Raw genomic sequence first — 16334 nt, forward strand, 5'->3', positions numbered from 1 at the left:
TTAATACTTACAGCCGCCACACATGACAACATATTTCGAGTTCTTGCATGCACTGCATAGTGCTGAGATGTCCCATCATTTCACTCACGTGAAACTCACTTTTTTCTGTTTTTGTTTGCTTTTTCAACGCAGCTCACGGCTCATCGCTCTCCCTGGTCTCGACGAACTCATCTCTCTACTCGACGGTAAGCACTCGCGCATAACGATTGGCGTTGCTCGGTGAGTCGAGCATGGGCCTGGTCATTCCGCTGGGTCCATCATCGGCGTTTATAAGTCACCTCGCTAGCTCCCTAACGGGCTCATTTTACAGCGCAGCTCTCAGGTGTCTGTTCGTGGATTCCGCATCGTAGTCATCGGCGTAGTCGGCGTAACACGCCACCTGGCAACCGCGCGAGGTAGGAACAGAACGTAGCGCCACCTGCCATGTTGAGAACGCAGAACCGGACAACCGGAACGTGGAAGCCACGGAAAGATCCCGGAGGGTGGCTAGCCAGCGTAACGCGTCATCTGTCAGCGATGGCAGGTGGCGTGCGAAAAGCTGCACCAAAATTTCGCGTTGCCGACTATCGTAATCATCTGTCAGTTTTTATCCTCTAAATGCTATCAAATCATCATTTAGTACCCGTGCTGTCATCTGTCGGCAAACAAAGAAACGCTTTGGCCGAGCACACTGCTTTCCAGCGGTCGTTATAAAAATAAGTTACATCCCCTTTGCGCTTGTGCGTCAATTTTCTCTGCTCACCTTAAACCGTATACCAACTGCCAAAAAACACACGAAAAACCAGCCTTGTCATCAGTCAGAAAAGACAGTCGGCTTATGACGAGCCTGGCTTGTCCAAGTCCGCTAGAAGGTTAAAGGTTGCTGCATTATCGCCTAGTGAAAATGTTCTTACACTGAGTGCAGCAATCTCCTGGGGCTATGCGATTTTCATGCCAGCAGTCGGGCTCAGGAAACCTGGAGAAGTGATTTCGTGTGAGTGCGTGTGTGTCTGCCCGCATCTGTGAGAATGTTTGAAGGCACATGGGTGTAAAGGTTTTTGAGCAATTCGTTCCACTCGTTTCAGTCGGCTTGGAGTTTAGGACGCTTGATGCGCCTGGACCTTCGTTTAGTTTTCACAACAGGACGAATTAAAGCTGCCCTGACTATGTAGCGTTCCTCGTCACTATAAGTACGTGGGGTCAGCAGCTGATGATCGCATCTTCGGTGATCCGGGGAGAGTACTGCGAGAGGAAGTGCCGCCAGAAGCGCCTTTTTTATTGGTGTACGTTTCGTTTGATTTATGGTTGGTTTGGTTTATGGTTTATGGGGGTTTACGTCCCAAATCGACTAAGGCTATGAGAGACGCCGTAGTGGAGGGCTCCGGATATTTCGAACACCTGGGGTTCTTTCACGTGCACTGACATCGCACAGTACGGGTTTAACATTCTAAAGTGACAAAAGCTATGTTGGACACCGTAGTGGAGGACTGCGGATAATTTCGACCACGTCGAGTTCTTTAACGTGCACTGACATCACACAGTACACGGGCCTGTACCCGCAGTACCAGTGTATGCCATTGTACTGAGGAGGGAAAGAGGGGGGGGGGGGATACAACACATTATTGAGACCGGTGGGCGACAAAACAGAACATTGTTAATATATGCCATATCAATCATTTCAAGATATGAAGTTATTGTATCATTACATGCCAGTGGCAGCATCTAGTCTCTCCCATTTCCTGATAGTTAAAGGAGATAATACATTTTGAGCAATCCTGTTTTCCAGTATGTTTCTTTAACCCTGTTTACCTGATACAGACATAATGAAATGTGGCTGGGACTCTTCATGTAAGTCCTGGGTTCTGTATATGTTTTGTGATGAAATATGTTGAGAAAGAACTTTAAACTTTTCTTCGTTTTACAAGTGTATCCAGCCAAGACCATCTTCTCCAGTTGTTGCACTGCAATTCCTCTAATGTTCATTGGAAACATTATTGGTAGATTAGCTATCTGGAACATAATAAGCACACGTTCACGCGCGCTACCAGAATAGCATTCCCTGAATATGCAGCAGTTGTAGGATAAAGGATTAGTTCTTCGTTATCTTATACAGCACCGCCATTCACCTGGACGATTTGCATCTCATGCAGAAATTCAGCTGTAAGACAAGTTATTCACCTTTTCGCAAAGCTAAGAATAGTCATCATCATCATCAGTCTGACTACGCCCACTGCAGGGCAAAGGCATCTCCCATATCCCTCCAGTTAAACGTGTCCTTTGCCAGCTGCGGCCACCGTATCCCCGCAAACTTCTTAATCTCATCAGCCCTACTAACTTTCTGCCACCCCCTGCTATGCCTCAATCTTCTTGGAATTCACTCCGTCACCCTTAAGGACCAGATGTTACTATGCATTTGATGATGATGATGTCCTCGGGCTGAATGGCACATACCCACGGCGGGGGATTGGCCAGGGTGCATTTGCCCTACCCAAGCCCACTTCTTCCTCTTTATTTCAACTAGGATGCCATTAACCCACGTTTGTTCCCTCACCCACTCGTCCCACTTCCGGTCTCTTAACATTACACCTATCATTTTTCCATCCGTAGCTCGCTCCGTTGTTCTTAACTTAAACTCAAACGTCTTCGTTATTCTCCACGTTTCTGCCCCGTAGGTGAGCACCGGTGAGATACAGCTGTTGTATACTTTCCTCTTGAGGGACATTGGTAAACTGCAATTCGCGATCTGAGAGAACCTGCCATGTGCGGTCCACCCCATTCTTATCCTTCTAGTTATTGCCCTCTCATGATCCGGATCAGTGGTCAATACCTGCACTAAGTAGCCATAAAATTAAACAAGAACTGGAAGCCAAACCCGCCGCCTTGACTCGCAGTACCGCTGTACGCAAACACTTCCCGCACCAGTACGAATAATCGGGTACACCCCACAGCCTGCACAGAGTGTGCTGGGATCACCCTGAATATGGATTAACCTTTAGTACAGAGATTAAATATTTCATTGCTGGGTAAACCGACATCAGGGACGGGCTTCCACAAGGTAACGCAAGTAGCGGCACAAAGTATAGTGCTCGTAGGATTTCTCTTGGTGTTTACTATGCCACGTGGGTCGCTTACGGTTTACCGCTAACCGTACGCATGGCGGCGACAAAATAATGGAAGTCTTTAATAGAGACATTTAACATAGCACGTACTGAAACCGCTATCACGTGCACCGCCAGTGCGCATGCCCACATCACTCTCATCTGGTGGTCTCGGGGCGACGAGCGCATGTCCAGTTGAGGTGCACTTTACGTGCCAAGTTGTAGCCGCTGTTGTACGCGCTGTGCTAAAATTCTCTGCATGTATCATACTTGCGACTGCCATTTGAGCCACACCTTGAGTAGAGATGAAAGAGGTAATGAAAGCTGGGAGAGAGAAAGTTTCGCTGTATAGGAAAGTTCCGCATGTATTTCAATGACCTGGGTTTCTTTAACGTTCACTGACTTCTCCTCGGCGGAAGACTATTATACAGGTAATGGTTATCTGTGTACAGCCTTGCTTGCTGCACCAGGAGCTGCGAGCGCGCGGCAGTCCGATCCTTCCAGGCTTGGGTCTTTGGCTGGTGAGCGCGTCCAGACAGCGTAGTTGCGTAAGCCGGCGCCTCGCGCTCGATGCTTACTCCTTTGCGAAGGCACAGACCTTGTCTGTGGGTGTCTTAACGTGAGACGCTTAGAGCGGGTTCGGCCCAACAGAATGCAGGAACCTGAGCTCACATTCGAATGTACTCGCTGTGGGCATTTGATCTTATTCTCCTGTCTGTGCTCGTACTGACCTTGCCAAAAGTAACCAGGTGACGGGGTTTGCTTCTCAGACGCATAGCAGAGTGTTTACGTCACCCATAAACACCAAATGGCCTCTAAAGGTGAGGACGAGGGCTCTCCTTACCTTATGCCGATTTAGAGATTGATTGAATTGTCATAACCCAACTACGACAGAGCCGGTCCGAAAGTACAACATAAACTTCTGTTGTCCTGTCGCTACGACAGATTTTTCGGTAGTAATGGAATTGCCATTTCAGTCAAAAGTTACGACAGAGCCGGTTCAAAAATACAACATAAATTTCTGTCATCCTGTCGTTACGAGAGTTTTTTAGTAGTATTGCGAAGTTGTCTGTTGTTGCGACTGAACTGGCTCTGTCGTTACGACAGGTGACTGCGCATTACTACAGAAAATCCTGTTGTTACAAAATGTGTTGTTTTGCGATAGGGAAGGGCTATGCTACATGGCTAAGAAACATACACTGTTGTTTGGTTACCGTCATTCATTCATTCATTCAATACTGCGAACCTTGTACAGGTTCTACCGGTCCAAGGAGGGTCGGTAAAAAGATAAGCAAGATAAATATAAACAGAGTTAATAAAACATCCAAGCGTAGTGAAGGGAAATCAAAAATCGTAGCAGCCAGTTACAGTACATGCAAATATGAAAACCTGAATAAATCTGTTGTAGAAGAAGAGCGAGTAGTGCGAGTTGGAATCAGTCCGTTATGAAACAACAGCGCGAATAAGGGCGGGGACGAAAGTAAAGATGACACAACCAACTTTCGTTGATTGTGTTCTTATTCGCGCTGTTGTTTCATAATGGACTGAATAAATCTGCCTGTACCCGCCGCGGTGGCTCAGTGGTTACGGCGCTCGGCTGCTGACCACAAAGACACGGGTTCGATCCTGGGCGCGGTGGTCGAATTTCGATGAAGGCGAAATTCCAGAGGCCCGTGTACTGTGCGACGTCAGTGCACGTTAAAGAACCCCAGGTGGCCGAGATTATTCCGGAGCCCTTTACTACGGCGTCCTTCATAGCCAGAGTCGCTTTGGGACGTTAAACCCCAATAAACATAAACCTAAACAAATCTGCTTGTGCAAAATACGATGTCAGCGAGTTATGGTGATGGTAGCGAGTTGAAGGCGACAGATAACTAGGCGAAGGGTTGTTTCCTAGATTTGTATTCCAAAGCAAGAAAAGAAACTGAAAGCGTAAATTTTGCTTTGCCAAAGACAGTGTACGCGCCCGCCTGTGCTTCCCCTAGGGTGCATACTCACGTCCACATACATGCCGCTTCCCGTATAAGAGCTGGATTCGAGTCTCCAAGCAGTCGCCCAGCGCAGCTTCTTGATCAGTTCGTGCCTCGAGAAAATTAGCTTCCTTCCTCTGCGAGCGTCTCCCGGTGACGTTCGCTTGAATCGACCGCTCAAAGCATGACTCACGTCTTGTGTGCACTGCCGCTGCGCGCCGAATCAATAGAGCCCCGCCTCGGCCGATGCCGCGTGGCGCCAGATTGGACGGAGCGCCTATTCAGAAAGCCCGCTAATTGGAGACCGCCGGAAACCGGATATTTGGTCGCGCCCGGAACGAGGTAGAAACCACCGAGAAATCGGCCGGCACTAATTTCTGCGCACTCTCCGAACCTACGCGTTTGTACACTCTGAACACGAATACGCCTATATGGGAGTACAAGCTGGCCTCTAACGCACTCCGTTTTGTATAAGGTAGTGTAGAGGACGGATTACTCCAATTTTAGCCGCCGCGGTGGCTCAGTGGTTATGGTGCTCGGCTGCTGACCCGGCCGCGGCGGTCGAATTTCTTTGGAGGAGAAATTCTAGAGGCCCGTGTACTGTGCGATGTCATCATCATCATCATCATCAGCCTGACTACACCCACTGCAGGGCAAAGGCCTCTCCCATGTCAGTCATGTCAGTGCACGCTAAAGAACCCCAGGTGGTCGAAATTTCCGGAGCCCTTCACTACGGCGTCTCTCATAGCCTTAGTCGCTTTGGGACGTTAAACCCCATAAACCAACCAACCAACTCCAATTTTACTCTTATTCGTTTAGAGTGTACTCGATGGGCAATTATGCGTTGGTTGAACCCATAGGAATAGGACGATACCCAGTAAACGGTATTTGGCTCAGCAGACAGAGCATGTCACTATGCTCTCCTGGATTCGCTTAGTACGACTGCTCAGCTGCGGCTGTATACTCACTTCCCTGTGAACTTGTTTTCTTCGTGCAGTGCCAATGACATGAGCAGTTTAATAAGCTGCTAAAAAGTCGAACACAGTAGCGAGAGGAACGTAAACAAAGAGTGGAATCAAAGCCAGTCTCCGCCTTGTCCCCATTTTGCCGCCGCGGTGGCTCAGTGGTTATGGCGCTGGACTGCTGGCCCGAAAGACACGAGTCCGATCCCGGCCGCGGCGGCTGAATTTCGGTGGAGGCGAAATTCTAGAGACCCACGTGCTGGGCGATGTCAATGCACGCTAAAAAACCCCAGGTGGTCGAAATTATTCCGGAGCCCTTCACTGCGGCGTCCCTCATAGCCTGAGTCGCTTTGGTACGTTAAGCCCCAAAAACCAAACCATTCTTGTCGCCATTTTATGAGTTTGCGCCAGTGTCTTTATGCAAGCGACCATCCACCAACTAGCTAGGCAACAACGTTTTTTTTTTTTTTAATAATTCGTTTAAATGCGCTACGGGAGGTTTACGTGGTTTAGTAGAGCTCCGGCTTCCTGATAATTTCTTTAAATAAGAACTCGTACCGCGGTCTTTCGACGGGAATAACGCACTGCGCGGCTTTAAAAACAGCGGCCGAGTTTGCTTGATGACGTCATCATTGTTCGATTTCCGAGCCAATTACTCAGTGATATCTTGGGTGCAGTGACTGCAGCACGCTGCTGTCGATATGGGCAGGTTCAGCGTGGCGGGGGGTCTGCTTGCAATTTCAAAGTTGAATATACTTAGTTCGTAGTACTTTAGTTGGAACTTTACTTGATAGCAGTGAGCACGTGTGGGGTCTTTCTGTTGTCCTTGTTCGTTCGTTTTTATGCGTGTTCTTAATTTAATAACAGTTAATTTTTCTTCTACCTATCAACCTTGGGGGACGCGCGGCAGAAGTAATCTTTCCATTTCCGTGAACCGTAGAGATGGATGTGCACAACGTCGAAATTCGGTGCCCTGTTTCTTTAAATTGTTTTCGGTTTGGATTATGGGCGTTTAACATCCCAAAGCGACTCAGGCTGTTAGGGACGCCGTAGTGAAGAATTCCGGAAATTTCGACCACCTGGGTTTTTTTGTAACGTGCACTGACATCGCGCAGCACACGGGCGCCCCTTGCGGTTCACCTCCACGGAAACGCGGCCGGCGCGGTCGGGTTCGAACCCGGGTACTCCAGCTCGGTAGACGAGCGCCTTAACCACTGAGCCATCGCGGCGGGTACATTAAATTGTTTTTGGTATATCAGTTCATCGTTGGAGAAACTCACAGTTTGCGTAAATTCTCCATAGGTTGATCCCGCAAGTACACGCTGGTTCTCTGGATATAGCGCTGTCCTACTAAGAAGCATGGAGTCGCGGGTTCCATCCCGACCGCGGCTACCAGCCGCACTTCGACGAAATCATCTGCACGAAACTGAAGGCCATTTTTTAAAAACCCTAGGTTATTCCAGTTAACAGTCAGAGAGACATCGTCTGCGGCGTGCCTCGTAGTCGTCCCTTGTCTGTGGAACGTAAAAGACCGTTATGTAGTCATGTAACTCAGTACAGATAGGTTCATTACTCTCAGTGCTGTTCACTGAGCATTAAATTTGTGATCCTAACGTTTTCCTCAATCCTTTCCTTTTTTCCGCTGTGCTCGCAGACGGAGGAGAAGCAGGCGCACGAGATCCGCAAGCTCCGCAAGCAGCTAGACCAGGCCAACGAGAAGGTGGCCACACTGACCTCACAGCTCACCACCAACGTGAGTGGCCGCTTTACTCCCTCTCTTCCAGGCGGATATGATACCTGCATCGGGCGTACCTATACCTAAGCACCCTTCAAGCTGTCCTCCCTGTCGACTGGTGGACTCAGCTATATGCCCGACATGGACTTGGCGCCTGTATTGACCCACCGTTTCAATAGACACCTTTAGCATACCGTGTCCCGTGTTCCCGTCACCAGTACCGGAGTAACGGCAGCCCGCGCGCAGCCACTGATAATGCGCAAATTCCTTGACGTCGCCAGATGGCGCCATGTACCCAGCAGCTACGCGCGCGCCTGCAGCATCGGAACCAATCAGCGCCTGCTCACCGGCGGTAGGCGGGCTCCCGGTACTCCGGTAAAGGTAACACGGTAAACTGTATCCTAAAGATGTCTAATATCGCGACCCGCTACTGTGATCCCAGTCCGCGCCCCGCCGGCACGCACGCGCTGATTGGTCCAGACGCGACAGGCGTGCGTGCAGCTGGCCGGGCACGTGGCGCCATCTGCCGCCCTCAAGGTGGCCCGCGCATGCGCAGCGACGCCCCGCAGAAGCGGATCACGGTAGCGGATCGTGCTATGCAATAATAACTCGTCTCGAAGGCGCGAGAGCAGAGATGACTTTCGCTTGCTTTCGAGGTACGTTGAAAGCTGGCGGCACTCATGTCTTCGTCTCTGCGACCTGTGCTCGTTGCCTGCGCTCTTATTTCCTCAGAAACTGCACGTAGAGAAGCCTGGCGACATGTGAGCTTCTGCATCGACAAACGGTATACATGGGGACTTTTAGTCTGAAAACTGCAGCGCAAACGTATACTCACAGCACAGGAAGGAGTCCTGTGTTGCCCTGTGTGTATGTTTCTTCTTGAACCGTGTTTGCGTGTGAGCTGCTCTCTTCACAAATGTTCTCCTCACTTCGAAGACGATAGAAACGAACAAATCAAAATGAAACAGGTAGTTGTCATGGAGGCCGGATGCAGACAGCTGGTGTACTCATACGCGCAAATGTATTGATTTAAGGGGGGCTTGCACAACGGGCTTCGCCAGTTTTTCTGTGGCTGACGGTGCGGAGAAGTCATCTTTTTGCTGCGTGGCAATCGGCGAGGGATCGAGGGTCTCCCTCTTTGGCATCGGACATTAGACGCGCGTTATCTGTAGTGCCAAGTACGGTTTCTATAGCTGAATACCGCGGACTCGTTCGTGTGTCTGTGTTCGTCGGAAACGTATGGGAGGAACGCTTAGTGCTCGACATCTGAATCAGATCTCGATGCCAAGGTCAAAGCCGTTCAAAGCCGATTGGTGGCAATACCACAGGTCTATGCAGGAGACCTCAGGGGTGGCCAAGCATTCGCCTTCTATGCGGTAGGTGCACCGTTCTATCGCAAGCGTCGCAGGATACCCACCGGGTTTCCAATGGGTGCAAACTTCCTCCTGGTCCAGTTCTCGGCTTCTCCTTGCTTAAATGCTTGGGAGAAAAAAAGTATATGACGCCAACTCGTAGTACAGACCAAGTGCTTTAGCCACCGCACTCTTTGAGCATGCGACACTTACACCGTTAAAATCATCATCTTTATCATAGCGTAAGGTAAAGAAAGCCCTCGTACGACATCCATCCTCATTGTGTCTACTTCACCTCTGTAAGTTGTTCGTGTCGAATTGTGCAGGATCTAGCCTACACGAGCCTGAACCTGCCCCACCTTGAATGGCAGTCGCGCGCACACGCATGTCATATGCGTGACGTCAGGTCGCCGTGCGGAGGTCTTGTACGTCTACGTGGTTGGTGCTCGTTCGTGCCCTACTGGAACATCGTATAATTAATCTTGAGGTCGAAATAAGTATGCGCAGCACGCGCCGTATCGGGTCCAGATAAAACGCAAACAGGACAGTGAGATCTTAGTCCAAGCCTTAAGGGTTTCAAGGCTCTGTTCTGAAGTTGTAACGAGTTGCATTTTTATCGCGTGTCCTTTGGGTGGCGTTTGGGTTGTCGTGCTCCCATTTGATGTGGCATCGGCAGGGTTTGAGCATTTCTATTCTGTACTGAACCCACTCTCGCTGATTTGGTTTTGGTTAGTGGTCCATCCTTGAATGAACATCCGTATCTCACGCGAAATGGACGAGAACAATCAGGGGAAAACATGCGCGGCAGTATAGTTTGTGTTTCTTCGTCGTTCCATGTTTAATTCACGCGAAATACGTTCGTTCAAGGACGACATTATCAGCTGAGTATAAAATGATATACCTTGCACCACATATTATGAGTTCGCCATCGTAATGAAATTATTCCTCTGCAATGGGCTACCACGGCCCGAAGTTGTTTCAACGCAATTGAAAACAGCGTCGGCGTCGATTTGCGCGTCGTTTTTGGGCGTAACAGCAACGGGTATGTGCGCTGTTTTTTTTTTATTTCATTTTACCGCGCAGTCGGAGAAACGAGTGCGGCGATTTTTAAGAGCAAACGGGCTGTAAAATCCCGCCGGTCGTGTACCGCCTCTTCACAGGTTAAGAAAAAGAAAAAAGAAACGAACGGCAACTGCAGAGGGCTATACAGTAGAGAGGATGTTCTGCTAGAAGAGAATGTATTTTCTCCACAACTGTGTGTTGTTTTTACCGAACATGCAAAATTAGGGCAGAAAAACACCAGGCTCATATATCTCAGAACGGTCGTCAGAGCTAAGTGGAGGGGGCTATATCCGCTCCCGGAAAACGCGGAAGTCTAGCGGCCCGCCCTCTGATTAGGCTTCCTCCTCTTCCCAGTCGTCTCTCTCTCTCTCTCTCTCTTTCATCTTTTATGGCAGCAGCAGCAGTCGCGGCCGTAAAGATGGCGGTTTTTATTACGCCGTAACCTCTGGGAGCCCTCCATGAGCACACAGTTTCGCCGCCAGGAGTCGAACCGAAGTAAAACACAGACATCGCGGCGCTGGAGGTTTGTATCTGGATGGCCCATTTTCGGGCACTTCCGACAAATGCTTCCGTGCCAGAGAGCTCTCGAGGAAGCCTGCCTCTGTGCTTCAAGGTCGCGGTCGTGACTTTGAGCCGTTATTTTTGCATCCAACTGGCGTGCGTGCACGTACTCTTATACAGACTCTGCCAAATATCGACCAGGCATATGTAGCAGTTTGTTTCTGGCGACAGTCCTTGGACGGCCTTGGAGGAACGTAGGATCCGCCTGCCTTCCTCTGTCGTGCTGCTTGCTGAAATGAGATTCGGAAAAGGCCTTGGCGTATTTTGGTCTAAATTGCGATGAGCGTTTAGCTGTGGACACTACGTGTACTACAAATGGTGCTTGGGTTCACAGTAACTGCTTTGAAAGCAACGCGACCTCACCCTGGCAAAAAGGTTTCGTGACTTCTCCGCTGAGGCACGAACGCATTTCAACTGCCGGTGTGGTGAAAACTAAATTAGCCGCGGTGGCTCAGTGGTTAAGGCACTCGTCCACCTAGCCGGAGTAGCCGGGTTCGAACCCGACCGCGGTGGCCGTGTTTCGATGGAGGCGAAACGCGAAAGGCGCCCGTATGCTGTGCGATGTCTGTGCGCGTTAAAAATCCCCAGCTGGTCGAAATTATTCCGGAGACTCCTCAATGGCACCTCTTTCTCTCTTTCTTCTTTCACTCCCACCTTCCTCCCTTCCCTTACGGCGCGGTTCGGGTGTCCGCCGATATATGTGAGAGAGAGAGAGAGAGAAAACTTTTATTGCTCTTTCAAGAGATTCGCGGAGATGAAGACTTCTTGGTCGTCCTGCTTGGGCGCTGGCGACTTGAGTCTTCGAGCAAGGGTGGGCCCTCAGTCCAGGGCTCCACTGAGTCGTGCCGCTTCAACAGCGTGCTGTACCAAGGCCCTCTGGACCTCGAGCTCGCTGCTGGAGAGACAGCTCTCCCATTGCTCCTCACTCGGTGTTTGATAATTGTGGAATGCTATGTTTCTTTCGCACTCCCAGGTAATGTGATAGAGTGTAGGTGTACCGCCGCACCAGGGACAGTCTGATCTGAATTGCGTTGGTGACATTTTGCTGTATATGTACAGGTTAGGAAAAGTGTTCGTCTGTAGCCTACGCCATCCTACAGCCTCTTCCCTAGTCAGTGCTCTGTGTGGTGGTGGATACCTCAATCTAGTTCCCCTATAAAGTTGTAGGGTCTCTGCGTAGCCTCCCTCGCACGTGAGTAGCCGTAACTCCGGGGCGTCCGATAAGCCTGCTCGGTAAGTGAGCCCTCGAGCCAGGCTGTCCGCCCTTTCGTTTCCTGCTACGCCTGCGTGAGCTGGCACCCAGATGATATGCTGTATAGGCGTTTTTCCAGCGGAAGCTGCCGCCTCGCCGATGATCCTAAGGGCGATGCCGCTAATGTTGCCCTTCGTATAACTCTTGCATGTTTCTTTCGAGTCCGTTAGAATGTTCAGGGAGCGGCCTCTTCTATAGCCTTCGGCTACCGCCAGCGTGACGGCAATCTCTTCGGCCTCCGCTATCCCCGACACTCCCACTGAAGCGCAGGAGGTCATTTCCCCTGTACCATTGACTACCACTACAGCGGCTGTGCGCTACAGATACTGCGCCTTTTCCTTTCCTCAAAAACCAATTTACAAAAAAAAACGGCCAGAAAAAAGGCACACGACATCAAGCACGTCAAGTTTTGGAAGCGAACTATGCAAGTAGGCTTGAAGAAAAAAAGAATGGTCAGGAGAAAGTCCCGCCCACCACCCATCAAATTAGTTGGCAAGGGGTTCATCCATTATGGCAATGCGTCATCGTTATCGAGAAGGAAGATTCCTAATTCATTTCATTTGTTCGCTTCACTGTTTCCAAAATTCGCGCAGTCAGCGTCCGTGTGCTTGCAAGCGAAATTATTCAGTATCTTGCATCCCGGTCGTCAGTCACTTGATCCTTTGCCACCATGCGAGTACCCAGCACAGACGCAAGTGCGATCTCATCAGCGCACGGAAGCTTGCTGCGCAGGCCGCCGGCCAGAGTCTCGCATCTGATGTAATCAGTAGTCACAATCGTATGTCTGGCTCTATACCCGCTGCCATTGCTACAGTCCTAGCTGTTTTCACGCAACACTTAGGGTTGGCTGTTGCAACGCTTTTCTTGGGGCCGTTGATTTTCCGAATAATTATGTTGGATATTCGTGCACTGCATACAATTACGGTCAAGCAGAACCCTGATGTTTCTTTTCTGCGGTCGGACGCAAAGTTAAGCGCTACGAAGGTAGTATCGTGGAAAACAGGTATACGGCACCGGAAAGCTGCGAACCCTGCTGCGGTGGCTGCAGTATAACGACAGTGATTATAATTATGATAACTGGTCAAGAGGAATGGAGAGGTACAGTAACTAACTCAGGGTGGAGAACCGAACCGCTCTGTGAGCTAATTGGGATGACCATGGTGGAGAGATGGACGATAACGATGAAGGATAACGAAATAGTATAACTATATTAGAACAGTCGAATAATGAGGAACACAGGTTCGTGGGACGACAGTGCTATGACAGTCTTCATTCGCGCAGTGTTTTGGCCGATTTTTCTCGCGGCCAAGCTACAGCGTCACTGTACGTCGAATGCATCCGCCCACCCCCGCTCACCCCGCTTTATGCGCCCTCCTTTGGACGCTGCGGCAAACGCTCTTCTCTGGTTGCTCGTCGCTGGCGCCAGGCGGCGCGACGCTCGCATATTTTGATGAAAAAGTACAGGAGCAGCGTTGAGTGCACTCTAGAAGGTGATGTGACGCTGTTTCGGTTCCTTTTCGTTTTATTGGGAGCAATATTTACTGATTTTCCATTGGCGCATAGTTCGAAGCATACTTTGTACCGTTTCTGAGCTCCTAATGCTGTTTTCGTCGTTCTGGTAAATAGAAAGCTCGTGGTAATGTCGAAGGGATGAGGTAACACCCACTGGTCAAATATCATTATATAAGTGCTGAAAATTCTCCGCATGATTTTTTTTATATGAGTAATCAATTTTTAACGACAAAAAAAGAGTACTTTCTCTAGTCAGTTGTTTCGCCTCATCAACAGTGCTTGACGCTTGTCTCTACACCATCTGTCCTCCTTGTGATCGTGCTTCCTACTTATCGGACATCAACTGTTCGTGATGCACGGGCGGAGCCCTGCAGCTATTACGAAATGGGCCTGCTGGGGGGAGGGGCACACTCATCGCCTTCTGCAATGAGCGCTGAGGAACAGCAACAGAAGCAACAGTGTCAGCAAAATGACGCCGTAATTACGAAGCCGTGTCGGCGTGCATCCAGTCTTGTCCAATCCTCAGCCGTGTTTCGTCTTTGTTATGATATTTTTTTCTCGCAGCACCTTTATTTCATTTCCGGCGTTGCATGCGGCCGTATTGTGCTCGCGTCCGGCGGCGATTTGTTCTCGTCGGAGCTGTCATCGCGTCTTCCCGACCCCGAGATATATTGCGCGGTTCTTGTCTGGGGCCTCCGAGAGAGGGCATAGCCGCGAGGAGACAAGGGCACTTTGTCACGGCTCGACTTTCTCCGTACAGGGCGCCTTCTCACGAGCCCCATCCTCCGAACGCCGCGGGATACCACAGATTCGCGGATTTTGACGCAGCCGGCGGATCAGATGACGGCGCCTAAGACTGGTAGATAAGAGCCAGCTGATTCCGTTTCGTCGCAATGGCTGCCGATGGACTTGCTGAGACACTAGTTACAGCTGTCGACGGCCTTCCTTTTCCTTCGAACTTGGGGGGGGGGGGTCAGAGTGATAAGGTAGGGGGCTTTTCAACCGAAGCGTTGCGCAGATTTCCGAGGCCTGCGAAGTTATAAAGACCGGAGATATCCACCAGTGTGCCCGACCGCACCATGACGCACTGTGTAGCGAGCGCACACATTAGCGATACTCCCACGGAACTAATTACGACGCTGATAACTGATAACTCAGATTAACTATTTTTCCTTTTCGCCGTTGTGGGCAAACCTCCGCGCTCGCATAGTACTGTAAATAGTCGTCATTATCACCTACTGCGCGACGGCGTTTCAACTTTTCAATGGAACCATCGCGTACATTCTCGAGTTCAAAGCACAAATTTTCACGCTTTTCTGATTAGCTTTCGATTCACGGAATGAAGATGCTTTAACTTGAGCACAGTCACCGCCAACAAAGCCCTTTTGTGCTGCTTTTCGTAAGCCCTTATCCATCCCCTTCTGCACGCATGGGCCCTGACTGCTAAACAGTCATCAAACCCTAACTATTCCAAATCATAGCACTACGTAAGATTCGTTCTGCTGCTGTGTTCTCTTGCGGAACCCACGAAGGCGACCGACACTCTGTGTGCCAGCACCTTCAGAACCCACTCGGATACCCAGAGATCTGCATGGCTGTGCTCGTTACAAAATCCCACCCGTTCTTTTTCATTGCCTTCACTCGGAGTGCCAGAAGCCTGCTTCGTTCACTGCTATCTTGGACGCGACGGTTCAGCCAGGTTAAATGGATTCCGTATCGCTTGTGCTTGAAACCTGTACAGAGGTCGGCCCGGCGCGGTACGAGTGGCGCTGTTTATAATGCGTGGTGGGCTATTCGCGAGTCATAATTGCCGTGCGGCTCGCTCGTCTTAAATATTTCACCCATTTTCTCCGAAGAACCTTGCACTAGCTCTCCATTTTCCGCCTTTTGATGACCTGCATCCGTAGATAATTCCCCTACGCTGGTAGCTGGCTGCTAGTGATAAGTGCTTATAATCGGACACTACTCAAAGCAGCCTCAAATGAACCTGGAAGAAGGCCCTCAAGCTTCGACCGGTGTCAGGCTGTGGTAGGCGCCAGGGTATCAACCGAGACGTCATGACAATCGGTCGACGCCACAGGCTGGGCGGCCTCCTTTGAGGGGCATTTCCCGCTGCGTTCTTGAGTCGTATCAGACTATATATACCTCGAATACGGCATATAAAAAAAGGTTTTAAAAAATGTTTGTTTACAGTGGCTGTATTCGCCGATGCTTCTAACTTATTCGCTCATCCTTTTTATTGGGTTCGAATTTTCTTTTCGCGGCGTTTACTTGCTTATTTACTTTACAGTTTTACCTCGGATCTCCTCTTTCTCGTCCGTGTTGTCCTGCTTCTGGTCCGCCGGACACAAAAAGTTTTTTTAGTTTCTCAGTGTGGCCAGCTGCGAGACTCCTGTCCTGTATAAAACTTCGCGTTCCTCCGAAGCGCACATGAGTAAATCCTGGCCTACAAAAGCCATAATGTAGTTTGAGGTATTATAACACAGTGAGAAAATTTGAGCCTCGCCCGCACCACTGATGTAAATTGCGGGTTTAATCCCAATTGCAATATAAATGGCGTGGCCCGAGGGCAAGTGGGGATTTTGCCACCCGAAGGTGGAAAGAAATCAGTGAGGGAGAGCTACTTCAGCGACCCACAGACGGGTGAGTGGGCCCACGGTGAGTTCCTCTCATCTCCCCTGGGAACTAGCGGATTGGGATGGGTCTTAGGAATGGAAATGGGTTGTGGGAATTGGGATGGGAATTGGGACAACGACTAATTTTGACTCATTCTGATCCATTCGTGCTCCTCTGCTGGCCTCCTTAGAAGGCGAGCGCTCCATATTTTTCAATAGTGCAGCCCTCGGCCTCT

The 16334-nt window shown here is 50.0% G+C and overlaps 1 protein-coding gene across 8 annotated transcripts in view; it reads left to right on the forward strand.

Moving 5' to 3' along the window:
* sick (sickie) overlaps positions 1-16334 on the forward strand; it is a 973111-nt gene that overhangs the window by 823795 nt on the left and 132982 nt on the right. For all 8 annotated transcript variants that reach the window (XM_089586320.1, XM_089586325.1, XM_089586322.1 and 5 more), the window contains 2 exons: positions 133-185; positions 7664-7762. In XM_089586320.1, coding sequence (XP_089442446.1) covers positions 133-185; positions 7664-7762 — 152 coding nt within the window. The remainder of the gene's footprint in view (positions 1-132; positions 186-7663; positions 7763-16334) is intronic.

Source organism: Amblyomma mixtum, chromosome 4 (assembly GCF_055824585.1).
Source record: "Amblyomma mixtum isolate Tamu chromosome 4, ASM5582458v1, whole genome shotgun sequence".
NCBI classification, from domain to species: Eukaryota; Metazoa; Arthropoda; class Arachnida; order Ixodida; family Ixodidae; genus Amblyomma; species Amblyomma mixtum.